At 38.1% G+C, this 18,549-nt stretch overlaps 1 protein-coding gene and 1 non-coding gene across 4 annotated transcripts; both read right to left on the bottom strand.

Annotated features, from left to right (window-relative positions):
• Positions 1 to 12: 12 nt before the first annotated feature.
• LOC110769160 (Polynucleotide adenylyltransferase family protein) lies at positions 13 to 6,473 on the bottom strand. 3 transcript variants are annotated; one of them, XM_021973089.2, is made up of 16 exons: positions 6,249 to 6,473; positions 5,568 to 5,989; positions 5,324 to 5,454; positions 5,133 to 5,250; positions 4,656 to 4,711; positions 4,484 to 4,533; positions 4,286 to 4,384; positions 4,042 to 4,151; positions 3,754 to 3,881; positions 2,570 to 2,636; positions 2,310 to 2,393; positions 2,105 to 2,167; positions 1,832 to 1,976; positions 1,539 to 1,706; positions 600 to 697; positions 13 to 518 (listed from the first exon to the last, which is right to left on the bottom strand). In XM_021973089.2, the coding sequence occupies exons 2-16, from the start codon at positions 5,862 to 5,864 to the stop codon at positions 414 to 416; spliced, it is 1,719 nt and encodes a 572-aa protein (XP_021828781.1). In that variant the 5' UTR covers positions 5,865 to 5,989; positions 6,249 to 6,473; the 3' UTR covers positions 13 to 413. The 3 variants fall into 3 exon arrangements, with proteins under 3 accessions (XP_021828781.1, XP_021828782.1, XP_021828783.1); XM_021973090.2 differs by having other exon boundaries at positions 5,568 to 5,954; XM_021973091.2 differs by having other exon boundaries at positions 5,568 to 5,807; positions 6,249 to 6,472.
• A 2,935-nt stretch (positions 6,474 to 9,408) lies between these two features.
• LOC148293917 (small nucleolar RNA R71) lies at positions 9,409 to 9,515 on the bottom strand. The gene has a single exon (XR_015836858.1). It is a non-coding gene; the product is annotated as a small nucleolar RNA R71 (small nucleolar RNA).
• Between the last annotated feature and the right edge of the window lie 9,034 nt (positions 9,516 to 18,549).

The following is an 18,549-nucleotide window of genomic DNA, read 5'->3' as shown; positions in this document are numbered from 1 at the left end:
ACAAATAACCAATAATAAAATTGTAAAGTTTGACTAGTGGGTAATAAAATTCGAAAGTATGGTCTAGACTGACAAAATTCTGTGTAGCAAATTTGTTTCTTCAAATTACCACCTAGGTTAGCAAATGACATTTTATGTCAAAATTTGACAGGTGGTTAGAGATGGTCAAGTTCCTAACTGCTGCAAAATGTATATTCCTAACAGAAACATGAGAGTGAACATTGGCGTCTGTCTAGTGTTTGTGCAAACTCTTGAGGATGGTGAACCGCAAACTGGGATATAACTCGCTGCAATGACCCCAATTTACAGACATTGATTTCAGCAATCAATGCGTCCGACCATTACTTACAGAGAGCTAGAGGGCTGTATTTCTCTTATAATAAATGCACTTCTCAAGAGCAATTGCTAGAGCATCATTCCATCCTGAAACGTTTAGAATGTGTTTCTCTCATCCACTCGAGGCATTCTTCTGCAGTCGCTGAGGGGCGAGCAAGCTGCCATGCAAGTATCTTTTGTTGCTGCCAAGTAAAGAATACATTATTAGCATTTGAAGTTTCATAAGAGTCTTTTTGGTACTGGAATTAAAGTATATAGCTTACCCATTCTCGGACAAGTGGTCCTCCAGATTTAAGCTGCAAAACATTCATGATATCCTTTCCATTCACTAGCGGTTTTACATCCCAGATTTTATCGAGACCTGATCCACCAAAAACAGAAATCAGAAAGGACATCCGAGCTGTTTCCCAAGGTTTAAACAAATCTTAGCATAGCAATCTACTCTGGACTAAAAATACTGGTTCGGCATTGAGCACCATCACAGGATATGAAGAGAGGTGTCATTCCAAGAAATCTGTGTTGGAGTGAGTCCAGATTCTTCTCTCTTCTTCTTAATCTCCAACACCAAAGATAGTCATTCTAAAACCCACAACCACATATTACAAACTCTACTAATACATTCTCCTAAACTTAAACAACGTTTGCACAAACTTCCAGTAAGCATAGGCTAATCTAAGGCTACTCAAGGATCGAATCGAGGGTCTGCAGTTTCCTCTAGGGTACCAAGGAATCCTACGGTGAATTCTTACCTTGCCCCATCTATCTAATATCTGGTACTGCATGATATTTTCTGCCAGTAATTTAATTTCTTCGTTTCATCATTACTTCGTTATTTACTTTCACCTCAGCTTCATAATGGCATTCTAAATCATCCGTAAATTGTTATTGTTTAGAACTGCTAGTCTGTTTCAGTAGCTGTTTTATGCATTTGAAACCCCTAGGCTGTCCTACATCAAAATTCTGAAAATGAAAAACATAAAGAACATGTAACAGCTAATGACACCAAAAGATTTTCTAGTATCAAAGCATTGGTTTCACAATGAGATCCTCAGTGACAGGATGAAACTGGACCCATAGTATCAGGTAACCTGAGCAAAATAAAATAGATTGGAAAGTTGGCAGTTCGCAAAATAATTTCACAACTAACAAATATAGCAAATGCATATCATCAGAAAGGTGGGGTTAAAAGAGACTTCTGATACCTAGTTTAAGTATGGCATCTTCAGCTGCTTTAAACAAGCTTCTCCGCCTTTCGAGTTCAAAGTTCTTGTTCAAAAGATCTTCGGTACAATCGATGTTGCGGGGATATACCAACGTAGACATCAGCAAGGCAACTCGCCAAAAATCTTTGAGTTCTCGTAGAAGAAATCCTGGATGGTTGAAAATGCAAATTGAACAATAAGAACAATGTCACCTTGCATAACACGGATTCCAAAATAACCTTCACCCTGCTGATTTTCTAAGAGAAAACGGTGAGGACACAGTAAGGTAAGACCTGTCAAAACTCGGGGTTTCGAAGCAAGAGGAACATCAACAAATTCTCTTTCCCAATCAACTTCAGTGAGTAGTACGTCCTCATTTGATGCAAAATAAGAAATCAACGGCAAAAACTTCTCGAAAGCATAGTGTACATTTATAACCTGTAACAAAGAAAATCGTGAACACATTTATAATAACTGCAGATTTCAGAAGTCTTGATATAACTACCAGCTTAGTATGTCCACATAATATATGTACAATAGAGGGAGAGAAGTGGACTCAAACGTACTGTTTCAGCATCACTGACTTTTCGCTTAAGCGAGTCCCGGAAAATGTAGTTCACAACAGGAATCTGAAATTCAAGGACACAAATTTAGAATTGCAATACAAGCATGAAAATCAAGTGATGTTGACCAACTGCATAATAAATAGTATCCCAGACATGCTAATTTTCATACATATTTTCCCATGACATAAGATAACCAAACCCATACCTTCTTTGCTTTGTTATCTTTATACACAGTCTTCCTAAGTGGGAGGAACATAGCAGTATATAAAGCGAGCCTTCTTTGTTCATCCTGCATTCACATGTTAGAGGAACCGTAATTCAAAAAAACACACATGAAATAAAAAATAAAAAAGATACACAAGCAGAATTTGAATTACAACAATGATCATTCCATATCTACTAAAACAATGAAGTGAATGGAGGAAAGGCAAGAAAATTATCGTATTTCAGGTCCTCGTCACTCACATTAAAGGTAGAGTTCCCAATTAATTGAATAAGGTTCCATGTAGCATCCAAGTATGCAACACAAAGCCTACATTAGGTAAGAAAGATAATCCATTAGCATGAGAGCCAGAAAAGAAACAAATGGAGGAAGGCAAAGATAAAAATTAGAACATACGCTAGGAATTGTATCAAAAATGATGCTTCGCATAACAGTCCTCAAACATAAGATCAAAAAGTACATTGGAATTGGCACTAAAACTAGTAAACCAAGTATTTCATAAGTCAAAAAGTACATTTGACTTGCACTCAAAAGCCATAGCAAAGTGTAGAATAAATTGCGGCTGAAAGGTATAGTAGAGGAGCAAGAGTCTTTGACAGCCTAGGTGCAAACAAATGATCCTGAGCAGAGTATGTTGCCTGTTTAATTTGCATATCTAAAATGGGTACATGCCAACTAAAAATTAAAACAATTTAAATTTCACAAACTGAGCAGAGCAGGGGCTTGTCACCAGTTATCAACAACCCCAAAAACAAGACAACAAAAATAAAAGAGCACGTAAGAGAAATTGATGTAGGACACGGGTGAATTGAGTATTTAGGTAGTTTAGCGGAAGCGAAAACAATGGAAAAACAGAAAATAGGTGGTAAAAGACGCCTTAGCTTCACACCAAAAGAGTTTTGGCTTCACACCAAGGAGTCTCCAATCTCTGGAAAGTAAACTTTTCTTAATATCTCAAATCACAACTCCATAATGAATTACATAGACAGGGTATTTATAATAATCTAAAACCTAGAGACAATAGGATTAAAAAAATCCCTTCCTAAAACAGAAATTCTAACCTAAATAAAATAGGAAACTTATAAATCCTACTGAAATCTGGAAAACTTAAAAATCTTACTAAAATCTGGAAAACTTAGAGAACAAGTTAGAAACTAATCGCAAGAATAAAAAATTGCCAGATTTAAAGACCAAATTAAATTACTTCCTCTTCCATCTCTTTCTTTTGTAAACCCTAACGGGTTTGACAAAGATGTCCTCATCAGAAATAGAATAAATGTAACCCTCTGTACATTTTTAGACTCCTTATCAGACCCAATGTATCAGCCTTTCATTTTCATTGTCATTTAGCCTACCCACCAATGTATGATATAATAGAAATAGCCATGCTTGGCAAACCCCCTTTTCCTTGGGTAACGATACCTACCTGTCACATCCTTCCAATACTGCAGGCTCATACTTAGGGTGAAGACTGAAGACAACCCAAAATAACTTCAAATCACAAATGTAGGTCATAGCTTGGACAGGTTGATTTCCAGAGATCATGAGGTCAATCTGAATAGAGGAGAAAAAAGGGAAAAAAATGAACAGATAGGTCCTTTGGATATCTGGGACACAGGATAATTTTTCGCATTAAACAGCAACAACAGTGTTATCATAAATCAAATAATATTCAGAACAATCACCACTTGAGGGAAAAAAAAAAGGAATTTACTTCAGTACCGATGCGCTCTCTGCTAATTTTAGCTGAGAGAGCAGCTTTCACTTCATCACACGAAGCTGCTTCCTTTAGTTCTTCATCTAATATGAATCCAAACCTTGCTCCTGAGCACAAGAACAAATATGAATCCAAAGCTTTCATAACAAGACACTAATGAGCTATGACTAATCAGAAAAATCAGCTTTAGAGAGCTAGACTGTGCTATAAAATTAGAAAAATAGAATAAAATGACAAGTACCAAAACGGATAGCTCGAAGAACTCGTAGTGGATCATCCATAAATGTGGACTTTGGGGGTAAAGGAGTCACTATTATTCCAGATTTCAGATCTGCAATTCCTGCAGAAGACAAATGAAACATTAAAACAAATAGTAATAATTATGACTCTTGGTTAAAAGAAAAACTTCTACAAAAGAAGGCACCTAAAGAAAACTAACCTCTTTTGGTAAAGTCTTCAATTGAGCTGGTATTAATGTTGTAAAACAAGCTGTCCGACAAAATGAAACGTCCATTAAGAACTCAAGTTAATCCAATCAAATATATGAAAAGTTTGCAGCAAGAGAAGCTGATTTAATAATTACTGGATAGATTCTTAGGGACAAAACATACCTGTTAATGGTTAAATCCCTTCTGTATGCATCCTCCTCTGCTGTGCCATATTTTTGCTGTAAAATAGAAACAAAGTAACTTACTAATCATAAATTCAACAAGACTAGACTTAAATTGATTCAACCAGCTTAATTAACTCTTTGTCCAACTAAAAGGGGCAAAAATTGCCTCAAACTTTTAGTAAATTGAAATTCCACAAGATGAGAAAGTTACTCTTGATGAAGGTGTCTAAAATACAGGCATCCTTATGAAACAGAATATCATGGGTGTTTTTAACTCATAAGACCACAAAAGATGCCAAATGCCCCCATCCCATAGTCAAGCCTTAACACTATTCAAAATAATTGGGTTTACACACACAAACACTCTCTCAGAACCATATCATTAATCGTAATGTCCTACCAAAACGAAATTAAAATGAAGAGACTAACAAACTCTAAACAATACATAGATTACAGAGACAAAAAAGGTATTTACCACAGTAGGAATGCGACTATTCTCACAATACTCTTCACACCTCAAGTTGACAAAATCAATCCATGTATCACATATGCGCATCCTCGCCGTTTCCAAATGTTTTGATTGTTCAGGATTGCTACAACAACAAAAAAACACTTAAGTGGACTCTACTTGGATGTACATAGATGCTCAATGGCAAAGCCACATACCATGGAATAACAGCAATTCCTTGTGCCTCTTCCCCAACGTGCAACAAGTAGTCCCTAACCTTTTCTACAAATTCGCTGCCTAACATGTTGTCCAAAGCGATATCAATGTCATAACAGTCCTTTCCCAGAAGCTGCAAAACCAAAACCAACCATTTTCAAAGCTAAATTTAAAAAAAAAAAAAAACAAATATTTACCAGTAAACCAACTTCTCTCCATCCAAACATCACTTAAATCAGTACAAACCTTATCACGGACCCATCCGCCAGCGACACGAAGCTGATTCTGTAGGCCAAAATGGCAAACCGTTCCAAGCAGCCTATTGAATATCTTCTTTTCGGTTTCATTCAGTTCGATGTTGTCCCGCACTTGTACGGTAGGGCGAGACTGGACTGCCATGATTGCTCTGAAAGGAGAAAACACTAGGGTTTTCGTGGGAAACCAGGAGATTGGGAGGTTGGGATGTGGATAGCAGCTTCGACGGAGCTTGGGAACAAAGATAGGCTCGCAGCTTAGTAAAGCAGTTTGGAAAGCTACTCTCATGCTATGGATGAACTTTCAAGCCAATTTTCTTAGCCGAAACTAGTCAGAATCTCCTTTGTTTATATGAAGTTTCTACCAATATATTTTCCACTACACAAAGTATGTAATGTCCAAACCATAAATCCCTAAATTAGAAAGAAACAGTATTAAAAATAAAATTAAAAGAAGAAGAATTAGAAGGAGTAGAATTGAAGGTTAAAAATAAAAATAAAAACAATAAGAAGAAGAATTTCGACGAAGGTTTAGAAGAAGTAAGAAAGAAGAAGATTGGGGTTTAAGATTAAGAAAAACTTAGTGCTAGCAGCGGCAACAGTGGGCACAATGCTTTGCCTCTCGAAGGAACAATTAAAATACATACAAAGTTGAAGGCCACAACCGACTCACCACAACACTAGCGGCGGGAGATTGGCCGGAGTCACAAGGGCCGTACCCAACACCCGCTCCGCTCTCAACAAATCCCGGCTGACTTCCTTCCGGCGACCACCCGCTGCATCAACTCGACAGAATCCGCTTCACGCGTCAACCCGACGCTCTCAATCGTTGGAAAACACCACGAGGATAGCCTAACCCTCTCTAACCTTGAGATTGAACCTGTCTTCTTCTCTCTCTCCCTTCTCATTCTTCATTTTTTTAACCCAAATGCCCCTCCACGTGAGGGGCACGTGTTTTAATTTAATGTTTAATGGCAAAATAAAATTCACTTTGTGGTTTATCACTTTTACCACTAAACTCCTTGTAATTTTCAATTTGATCACTTTTGTCCTTTGGTTTCAAGCAATTCAAGGAGAATCTTAAATTTTGTTCAAGGTCAACTACATAAAAGTACCTGTTAAGCTCATAATTTCATACATATACATGCCCAATTTACTTACTTCTTTTGCTTAGTTCCTATAATTCTAAGTTATTTCCCTCCCTTTGTGTGTTTTGTAGGCCAATAGAGCAAGAGAGCATAATTCATGCAATTCAAGCATGTTAAGGCCTAATTTGGATGAATGGAAGAAGAGCTTAAAAGACAAACTCATTTTGGCTACAGCCCCCTGCCAGTCCAGTTCCGTAGGTCATATTGCAAGCTTTGTTTCAGCAACCTACACAGCTCGGATGAGGCAGCATTCTTCATGAAAGTTGTTCCAATGGGTGTGTACTATAACATATCCAAAATTCAGCCCCATTGGATAAATATGGAGTCTGTTACCTAGCAAACACAGAGCCATGCTCAGGATGGATTTTATCAGCGCGCAAAATGCGTTAGAAATTTGTTTTGGCCTTAACTTCCTCCTCCGACCTTGGATTGGCCCAAATGATATATGGCTGGAAAGAAGACATTCTGAACTTCAATTTCGAGTGCTTAAAGTCCTAATTTGATTAATAGAAGCCCAAGTTGTAAGCCCTTGAAGTTGCTGGTTATGCTGACCTCAGCATGTGCTGGTTGGATGCTTGGTCATGGTGAGCTAGGTATGAGCTATCATTTCTGGTTGGAAGCTTGGTCATGGTGACATGAAGATGAGCTAGGGCTGCTGGTGGGATCTATTGGTGAAGTGCATCAACCAATTCAGATTTTATAATGCAAGTGTTGTATGCATTAGTGAAGTGCATCAACCAATTCATCTTTTATAATGCAAGTGTTGTATGCATTAGCCATATTGAATTCAGATTTGTCACTCCCCTCTCCCTATAAATACCACATCCATTCCACATTCAAGACAACAAATCCTGAGATTCACAACCCCCACAATTCACTCCAACCATCCTCAAACACTCTCAAAATCCCAAACACTCCAACAATCACCAAAACAACTCCAGCAAACCTCTCTTTCATTTCCCTACGAATTTCATCTTCCTTAGCCATCACCACTCACTCAAACTCATCCCAAATCACCTCCATATCCTTCATACATCTTTCTAGAAGTGGGGAAGCTCTTGGAGAAGCATTAGAAGTGGAGAAGCACTTGGAGAAGCCTTGGACACCACAAGAACTTCAGAAAAAGGGTTTTTCTACTCTTATTGTATTCATTATGTTTTCTCATTTCTGTTCAAGTCTCTTTTCCATTATGAGTAGCTAAATCCATAACTAGGGCTTCGATGTAACCTAACATGAATATTCTGGGTTTATAAGTTTGGAGTTTCAAGTTTGATTCATGATTCATGTTCTTATTCATTATGCTTATAAGTTAACATGCTTGTTTGAATGATTGATCACCATTAGAACTTGTTTGTTAACTATCTTGGTTTGAATTAAGAGTATACACCATGCTTTAATTCGAATTGAACTATGAATAGGAAGAGTATGTATGGACATTCGACAACAGGGATTAGATACATACTTGGTTGTTTAAAATGTTCTTCTATGCTTAATGGGTTCCTAATGCTTAATTTTAGGTTAGACAACAAATGATCAAATTAGGGAATTAGGAACACAAGGTTAGGACCAAACACCATGGCCTAATCATACTTTAGCTAGAATCAATCTTTGAATCTGAATTAGACTTGTTACTTGAATCTTTATAACACAGAATTGAATTGTTATGGTGATTCGAATGCCCTAGTCTCAAAATCTGTTTTCCAACTCTTAAAACCACTCTTTGTTACATTTGTTTACTTGTTTTTGTTTGCAATTTCATTTTGCTTCTTTTGTTCAACAATCACAACCACTCTTGTTTTAAATTCTGTTTTAGACATAACCTCCTACTTTCTTGAATTTGGTAATCTAAGTACATAACTAGTTTTAACTTCTCAGTCTTCGTGGGTACGACCTCGTACTTGTCTTGCTATACTACTAATTGCCCCGTACAATTGCGAGTTAACATAATATTAACAACAAATTTTGGCGCCGTTGCCGGGGACTGAACGAAAGTTCTTCCCTGGTTATGTGCCCAAGGTTACCCTATTCTTTTTAGTGTTTCTAATTAATCTAATTTTCTGTTTCAGGTAGTTTATGTCTAAAAATCCATTACTTGAACAAGTGAGGTCTTCGTTCCAACGTTCTAGATCTTTGAACGCAGGACCATCATTGCAACCCAGACGAGTGACCTCTGAAATTCAGAATCGTCTAGAAAGGGAGTTGTCAACTGCAAAAGAGCAAGCTCTTGCTACATTTACAAGTCTTGCTCTCCACACTGAACTTCCCGGTTCTTCACTTTCAAATTCGGAAGCAAGTTCAGACCAAGAAGAAGAAGAAATGATGGCTGCCATTGAGTTCATGGGAGAACTTGATATCCCAACAATTCCAGCATCTCCTTCAAGCATTTTGCTGCCCACTGTAGCTCGAAATTATGAGCTTAAATCTTCTCATCTTAATATGCTGCCTTCCTTTTATGGTTTACCTAATGAAGATCCATTGACTCATATAAAGGATATTTTTAATGTTGTGAGTTCTTTTCCCTTGACAGGTGTGACAGAAGATCAACTTCGAATGAGAGTGTTTCCATACACTTTAAAGGATAAGGCGAAGTATTGGTTGAATTCTTTGAAGCCTGGTTCACTCACTACATGGTCTGCCATTCAAAAGAAGTTCCTGGAAAAATACTTCTCCACGCAAAAGACCGACATGCTTAGGGACAAGATCTTGTTATTTGCACAGCAAGATGATGAATCGTTTTGTGAAGCATGGGAGAAATTCAATGGGTTGCTCAACCAATGTCCTCATCATGGGATTCCATTGAAGCTTCAAATGCGTATGTTTTATAAAGGACTAACCCCTTCTAGTCATAATATAGTCACCAATTTTGCAGGTGGTTCTTTTAAAACCAAAACTCCAGAAGAAACGTACGAACTCTTTGAGGAGATAGCAATGGAGACCCAACATACGGATACAAGAGGTAAACGTGTTATTAGTGGTTCTAATGATGCTTCTAGTGTGCAGATTTCAAAACTGGAACAAAAGCTAGATGCTCTTCTTGCATTAAACTCAAGAAGCCCTCCGAAGGAAGTGTGTAGCATTTGTGAATCTCATGACCATGCTACCACAGCTTGTCCACTTGGGGCTGGATATCCAGAATTTGTGCAAGAGCAAGCTAAGTTGGTAAATTCCTACAACCAAGGTCCAAGAAATGATCCATACTCTCAAAGTTATAATCCAGGTTGGAGGAATCATCCAAACTTTTCATGGAGAAATACCCAGAATCAAGCAAATCCCCCTTCATTCCAAAGGCCACAACAATCATCATCATCATTGGAAGATATAGTGAAGCAGATGGCAATCAACCAATCCAATTTTCAGCAAACTACACAAGCTGCCATCTCCAAATTGGAAGTCCAATTAGGCCAAATAGCTGCTGAAATAACTCAAAGAGTGCCTGGGAAATGGCCAAGCCAAACTGAGATCAATCCAAAGAACCCAGAAGCCAAGGCCATTCATGTGCTCAGATCAGGTAAGATCATTGATAATAAAGATGATTCTAATCTTTCAAATGATGTTGTGATTGTAGAAAATGAAGAGGAGGAGACCATGGCCACGGAAGGAGAACAACTCAAAACTTCTCAATCTGCTCCTAAGGCCAAATCAGATTCTCAGAAATCCGATCAATTCCAATTGCATAAAAGGGATGACAAATTTGTGCCACCACATCTTCAAGAAGATAGATACGTGCCACCCGCTCCATATGTTCCACAGATTCCATTTCCAGGGCGTCTTAAGAAAGCAAAGCAAGATAAGGCTTTTAAAGAGATTTATGATATTTTGAGTAAAGTTAATATCAATTTTCCTTTGCTTGATCTTATTGAACAGATTCCTGCATATGGAAAATTCATCAAGGACTTGAAAACTCACAAGCTCAATTTCGCTCCAAATGAAGGAGTAAAGCTCGACCAGAATGTAAGTGCTGTATTGCAAAGGAAGCTTCCACCAAAACTAGATGATCCTGGCAGCTTTGACATTCCCATTAACATTGGAGGCAAGAAGGTTGGAAGAGCCATGTTGGACTTGGGAGCAAGCATCAATGTTTTGCCATATTCAGTTTATCAAGAGCTTGGCTTAGAAGGGATGAAGAAGACTTCAATGCGACTTGAACTAGCTGATCATTCTATAAAATATCCAAAAGGTATTGTAGAAGATATTCTAGTTCAAGTTAATACACTAATTCTCCCTGCTGATTTTGTAGTGATGGACATGGAAGACAATCCAAATGGAGATCGTGTTGATCCCATTCTCCTAGGCAGGCCATTCATGGCCACTGCAGACACAATCATCAAAGTGAAAGATAGCACTCTCTCCATGACTGTTTTGGGTGAAACTGTTGAATTTAAAATGCTTAATGCTCTATCTCAACCTTCTATCTCTCTTGATTCTTGCTTTTCAATTGATGTTGTGGATCATGAGGTTTCTTCCAAAATTTTGCAGAGAAAGTCTAATGATGCTCTAGAAGCTGTCTTAACACAAGAAGAGGAAGATCTTTGTGAACCGGAGTTCCAAGAAGTGGTGGCTGCCTTAGAAGTGTTTCCGCCATACCCACCATCCTTTAGGCCACCAATCGAGCCTCTTGGACCATCATCCACGAAATTGGAGCCATCCATTGTCATCCCACCAAAGCTAGAACTTAAACCTCTTCCCAATAATCTTAAATATACATATTTGGGTGCTAACGAAACTCTCCCTGTTATAATTGATGCAGGTCTCTCCTCACATGAAGAAGAGAGCTTAATTAAAGTTCTAAAAGAGCATAAAACAGCCATTGGGTGGACCATAGTAGACATCAAAGGAATTAGTCCAAGCATGTGCATGCACCGGATTTTAATGGAAGAAGACAGCAAACCATCTCGTGATGCCCAAAGGAGGCTAAATCCCAACATGAAAGAGGTGGTTAGAGCTGAAGTTTTAAAGCTACTCGATGTAGGAATCATCTACCCAATTTCAAATTCTAAGTGGGTGAGCCCTGTGCAAGTTGTTCCAAAGAAGTCCGGAATCACCGTTGTGAAGAATGAGAAGAATGAGCTAGTTCCTACACGAACTGTCACTGGTTGGAGAGTTTGCATTGATTACAGGAAGTTGAACACATCCACTAGAAAAGATCATTTCCCCTTACCTTTTATTGATCAAATGCTTGAACGTTTATCTGGCCATGCTTACTATTGTTTTCTTGATGGTTTTTCAGGTTATAATCAAATTCCCATTACTCCGGAAGACCAAGAGAAAACCACATTCACATGCCCATTTGGTACGTTTGCTTATAGAAGGATGCCATTCGGTTTATGCAATGCCCCAGCAACTTTCCAAAGATGCATGATGTCAATCTTTTCAGATATGGTGGAACGATTCATTGAGGTATTTATGGATGATTTTTCAGTTTTTGGTTCCTCTTTTGATAATTGTCTTCACCACTTGTCTCTAGTGCTTAAAAGATGCCAGGAAACAAATCTGATTTTGAATTGGGAGAAGTGTCACTTCATGGTGAGACAAGGCATTGTACTAGGCCATGTGATTTCAAGCAAGGGAATCGAAGTGGATAAAGCCAAGATCGACCTCATCTCAAATCTTCCACCCCCTACCTCTGTTAAAGGAATTAGAAGCTTTCTAGGTCATGCTGGATTCTATAGAAGGTTCATCAAAAATTTCTCAAGCATTACAAGGCCATTGTGTAATCTCCTTGCTAAGGATGCTGTTTTTGAGTTTAATGAAGCTTGCATGGAAGCTTTTTCTACCTTGAAGAGGGAGCTAACTTCAGCCCCTATTATCATAGCTCCGGATTGGTCTTTACCATTTGAAATAATGTGTGATGCCTCTGACTTTGCTATTGGTGCAGTTTTAGGTCAAAAGAAGAACAAGCTGCCCCATGTGATTCATTATGCTAGCCGGACCTTGAATGATGCTCAAATCAACTACTCCACAACAGAGAAGGAGTTGCTTGCTGTGGTTTTTGCTTTAGAAAAATTTCGTTCTTACCTTGTTGGTTCTAAAGTAATTGTTTATTCTGACCATGCAGCCCTTAGATACTTGCTCACTAAGAAGGATGCCAAACCACGCTTGATTAGATGGATTCTCTTGCTGCAAGAATTCGATTTGGAGATTCGAGATAAGAAGGGATGTGAGAATGTGGTAGCTGATCATTTGAGCAGAATTGTGGTTGAAGAAAAAGGAGGAGCTGTGCTACCCTTGAATGAGACTTTCCCTGATGAACAACTATATGCTGCCCAAGTCAAAGAGCCATGGTATGCTGATTTTGTTAATTATCTTGCTTGTGGTGTTCTTAGAAATGATCTAACTTCTCAGGATAAGAAGAAGTTCTTTTCCATGGTGAAACATTATGTATAGGATGAACCTTTCTTATTCAAGCATTGCCCGGATCAACTCATCAGAAGATGTGTTCCAGAAGAAGAGCAAGAAAGCATACTTAGGCATAGCCACGAATTGGCCTGTGGAGGTCACTTTGGAGCTAAGAAAACAGCACTTAAAATTCTGCAATCTGGTTTCTTTTGGCCCACTCTATTTAAAGATGCATTTAATTTTTGTGTTAAGTGTGATAGGTGCCAAAGGATGGGGAACATAAGTCGCAGGAATGAAATGCCATTGAATAACATACTTGTTGTGGAGCTCTTTGATGTGTGGGGTATTGATTTCATGGGACCATTCCCATCTTCCTTTGGTTATACTTACATACTTGTTGCTGTTGATTATGTGTCTAAATGGGTGGAAGCCATAGCCACCAAAACCAATGATTATAAGGTGGTGCTGAAGTTCTTGAAGGATAATATTTTCACAAGGTTTGGTACTCCAAGGGCTGTCATTAGTGATGGAGGCAGCCACTTCTGTAACAAGCCATTCGAAGCACTCATGAAGAAGTACAACATCACCCATCGAGTCTCTACACCATATCATCCGCAAACTTCTGGTCAAGTGGAAATAAGCAATAGAGAAATTAAGCACATCCTGGAGAAGGTGGTGAACAATACAAGGAAAGATTGGGCAGCCAAGCTCAATGATGCATTATGGGCTTATAGGACAGCATATAAGACTCCCATTGGAATGAGCCCTTATCGTCTTGTGTTTGGGAAAGCTTGTCACCTGCCAATGGAGCTTGAACACAATGCTTTTTGGGCCATCAAGAAGTTAAATTTTGATCTAGACAAGGCAGGCCATGCAAGAAAGTTTCAGCTGAATGAATTGGAAGAAATTAGACATGAGTCTTATGAGAATGCAAAGCTTTACAAAGAACGAACCAAGAGTTACCATGACAGAAACATTCAACGGAAAGAGTTCTCCAAAGGTATGTCAGTTCTTTTGTTTAACTCACGTTTGCGTCTCTTTCCAGGAAAATTGAAGTCTAGATGGCAAGGCCCATTCACCGTGGTCAATGTTTCTCCCTATGGAGCTGTGGAGATTCAAAACCCTAAAGATGGCTCGACTTTCAAAGTAAATGGACAACGTTTAAAGCCATTCTATGAGGGAGTTTCAGCTGGCATCCAAACTGGCCATGTGGTAGATCAACTTCCCTTCGTACCATCAACTTAGCTGATTGCACAATGTCTTGCCAAGACAGTAACTAAGGCGCTTCTTGGGAGGCAACCCATGTGTTCAAGAAGAAGGTGCTTGGTAGCAATCGACCTAATCGCATCAAGGGGGAGCATTTCAATCCTTTCTCTTTACTTGTTATTATTTTAAATTTCTGTTTTTTTTTTTATAAAAATTTAAAAAAAATAAAAAAATTTAAAAATTTAAAAAAATTTTTCATATGAGCTAACTTATGGTAACTCCAGTGAGCACTTCCGTCAATACAGTGTCTAGGAGTTCTTTAGGCGACACCTTCGGTGTCTAAGAAGTTTGGGTTTTAAGCGGGACCATTGTGACCCCTCCAACCTTCCCGGATCCCCTGGCTGTGTTTTCTGAGGCCCTTAACTGGTCATCCATGAGTTGCTTATATATTCATTTTTTTTATTTTTTATTTTTCCTAAACCTTCTTCTAAACTTTTCCCTTTATCATTTGTTTGTTCTCAATCATCTTTTGTATGCTTTCACATTGAGGACAATGTTCAATTCAGGTCTGGGGGGAAGGTTTTCAATTTCAATTTTCTTATCCATTTGTGTTTTCAATTTTCGTTCTCTTGTCACTATTTTTTTTTTTTTTTTTTTTTTTTTTATTTTTAATTTATTTAATTTTTTTTAAAGAATGTCATACAATCAATGCTATGGAGCTGCTATTTGAGGTTTTCATATTAGAATTTTGCACTTCACAAAGCTTTTGCTCTTAGAATTCTGGTGGCTAAAGTACCACGCTCAAATTCTTGAAAGAAAATAGTGGAGACTACCCTAGTGAGCTATATCGAGCCTAATTGCTTTCTTGAGAGGGTTTAAAGTGTTCTATTTCTCATCCATACTTATTTTCTTCAATTCACTCTAATTGATCTCATTATTCCATTTTGATTGAATACTAAGGATGATTCTCTTTTGCAGATATCATGTGCTTGCTCTCATTCATGAATGAACTCATTGAAGTGATGCTAGGCTATGTGTGCATAACCATTCTATGTGCTTTCTTTTCACCCTACCTATATGTGTGTTCCATCAACCCTCTTGAAGCCAAACACTTAAAGCCTTTTCTTCTATCACCCTCATCATTTCCCTACCTTTGTATCTCAATCTGAGATACTTGACCTATTGTAGCCATACCCTATAGCTTAGAAATATACCAAGGTGTGCCAAGATAAAGTTTGAAGCAAGGAAGTTGCAGCCATGTACCTAAATAAAGATGATGTGAATCTGTGCAATGAAGTTAATGAAGATGCAGATCAAATCAACGAAGATGAAAGTGTTTCGATTTGATCTAAGTGTGAAAAATAAAGTCTATGCCAGGAGATACCATGAAGTTTGCTGCCATGCCAATCTAAATCAATGATGCCTTGCAGATTAATGAAGCATGCAACCTTGGTATGTTCTTAAGTTATTTGTTTTTCCTTCCAATTCTTCCATTTCCCCTAAACCTTAGCCTTTCATTACAACATTGTGAAAGACCTAGCTGATCTTTGAGGATGTATTCATGGGTGCTGGTAAGTATGTGTGTATCTCTATTCTTAGTATTTAATTCCTTTCATGAGATCTAACCAAATTTGTGCTTCTATTTCATACACTCACTTATGCTTTCTTGAGAGAATTAAAACATAGGTTCTGAGTGATTGAGTGTTATCTGTGAGAATTAGAGTCGAAGCATGTTCTCTATTCAAGGTTTGAGTGTGCTTGCTTTGAAACTGTGTGCCTTTGAGCTATAGCTTCCACTTGTACACACTGATTGATGACCTATCTTGGCAACTCTATGGTGTTGGAGGTATGACTAAAACTTTCTTTCATTTTCATTAGTTGATTTCAAAGTTGTTTTTCTAACCATTTTGTTTTGTAGAGTTAGAAAAACGTTTGTGGGTATCGTATCTGTTAAACCCTCAGGAGACACAACTCCTCCTACTAGGGATGCCTAGAGGTTTAAAGGCTTGTTGCATACGCTCAATGCAATCGAGTTACCTACGAAAGTGGTCTAGTTAACTTCTTGTTTTATTTTTATCTTTGTTTCTCTTTTGTTTTGCTCGAGGACTAGCAAAATCTAAGTTTGGGGGTGTGTTAAGCTCATAATTTCATACATATACATGCCCAATTTACTTACTTCTTTTGCTTAGTTCCTATAATTCTAAGTTATTTCCCTCCCTTTGTGTGTTTTGTAGGCCAATAGAGCAAGAGAGCATAATTCATGCAATTCAAGCATGTTAAGGCCTAATTTGGATGAATGGAAGAAGAGCTTAAAAGACAAACTCATTTTGGCTACAGCCCCCTGCCAGTCCAGTTCCGTAGGTCATATTGCAAGCTTTGTTTCAGCAACCTACACAGCTCGGATGAGGCAGCATTCTTCATGAAAGTTGTTCCAATGGGTGTGTACTATAACATATCCAAAATTCGGCCCCATTGGATAAATATGGAGTCTGTTACCTAGCAAACACAGAGCCATGCTCAGGATGGATTTTATCAGCGCGCAAAATGCGTTAGAAATTTGTTTTGGCCTTAACTTCCTCCTCCGACCTTGGATTGGCCCAAATGATATATGGCTGGAAAGAAGACATTCTGAACTTCAATATCGAGTGCTTAAAGTCCTAATTTGATTAAGAGAAGCCCAAGTTGTAAGCCCTTGAAGTTGCTGGTTATGCTGACCTCAGCATGTGCTGGTTGGATGCTTGGTCATGGTGAGCTAGGTATGAGCTATCATTTCTGGTTGGAAGCTTGGTCATGGTGACATGAAGATGAGCTAGGGCTGCTGGTGGGATCTATTGGTGAAGTGCATCAACCAATTCAGATTTTATAATGCAAGTGTTGTATGCATTAGTGAAGTGCATCAACCAATTCATCTTTTATAATGCAAGTGTTGTATGCATTAGCCATATTGAATTCAGATTTGTCACTCCCCTCTCCCTATAAATACCACATCCATTCCACATTCAAGACAACAAATCCTGAAATTCACAACCCCCACAATTCACTCCAACCATCCTCAAACACTCTCAAAATCCCAAACACTCCAACAATCACCAAAACAACTCCAGCAAACCTCTCTTTCATTTCCCTACGAATTTCATCTTCCTTAGCCATCACCACTCACTCAAACTCATCCCAAATCACCTCCATATCCTTCATACATCTTTCTAGAAGTGGGGAAGCTCTTGGAGAAGCATTAGAAGTGGAGAAGCACTTGGAGAAGCCTTGGACACCACAAGAACTTCAGAAAAAGGGTTTTTCTACTCTTATTGTATTCATTATGTTTTCTCATTTCTGTTCAAGTCTCTTTTCCATTCAAGTTTGATTCATGATTCATGTTCTTATTCATTATGCTTATAAGTTAACATGCTTGTTTGAATGATTGATCACCATTAGAACTTGTTTGTTAACTATCTTGGTTTGAATTAAGAGTATACACCATGCTTTAATTCGAATTGAACTATGAATAGGAAGAGTATGTATGGACATTCGACAACAGGGATTAGATACATACTTGGTTGTTTAAAATGTTCTTCTATGCTTAATGGGTTCCTAATGCTTAATTTTAGGTTAGACAACAAATGATCAAATTAGGGAATTAGGAACACAAGGTTAGGACCAAACACCATGGCCTAATCATACTTTAGCTAGAATCAATCTTTGAATCTGAATTAGACTTGTTACTTGAATCTTTATAACCCAGAATTGAATTGTTATGGTGATTCGAATGCCCTAGTCTCAAAATCTGTTTTCCAACTCTTAAAACCACTCTTTGTTACATTTGTTTACTTGTTTTTGTTTGCAATTTCATTTTGCTTCTTTTGTTCAACAATCACAACCACTCTTGTTTTAAATTCTGTTTTAGACATAACCTCCTACTTTCTTGAATTTGGTAATCTAAGTACATAACTAGTTTTAACTTCTCAGTCTTCGTGGGTACGACCTCGTACTTGTCTTGCTATACTACTAATTGCCCCGTACAATTGCGAGTTAACATAATATTAACAACAGTACCCCACCTTAAGGGGCTGTTTCAAATTAATTCCCAACCTTTTAAAATTTTCACGAGCGTATCTGACATCACGTAAAATAAACAAATTAGTCACTCTGTTAGTTAGATCGTTAATGGAGCGTTAAGTAATAATGTAGTTGCTCCGACGTGGCTTTTTGGCTGAGGTGGATACCACGTGGCTATTTTAGTCTATGTGGAGTGCACCTTAGCAAAAAAAGGCATATCAAAGCCACCAC

Source organism: Prunus avium, chromosome 6, assembly GCF_965620075.1.
Source record: "Prunus avium chromosome 6, drPruAviu1.hap1.1, whole genome shotgun sequence".
Classification (NCBI taxonomy): Eukaryota; Viridiplantae; Streptophyta; class Magnoliopsida; order Rosales; family Rosaceae; genus Prunus; species Prunus avium.
The sequence above is the reverse complement of the archived record's forward strand: the minus strand, read 5'-3'. Positions and strand labels throughout refer to the sequence as shown.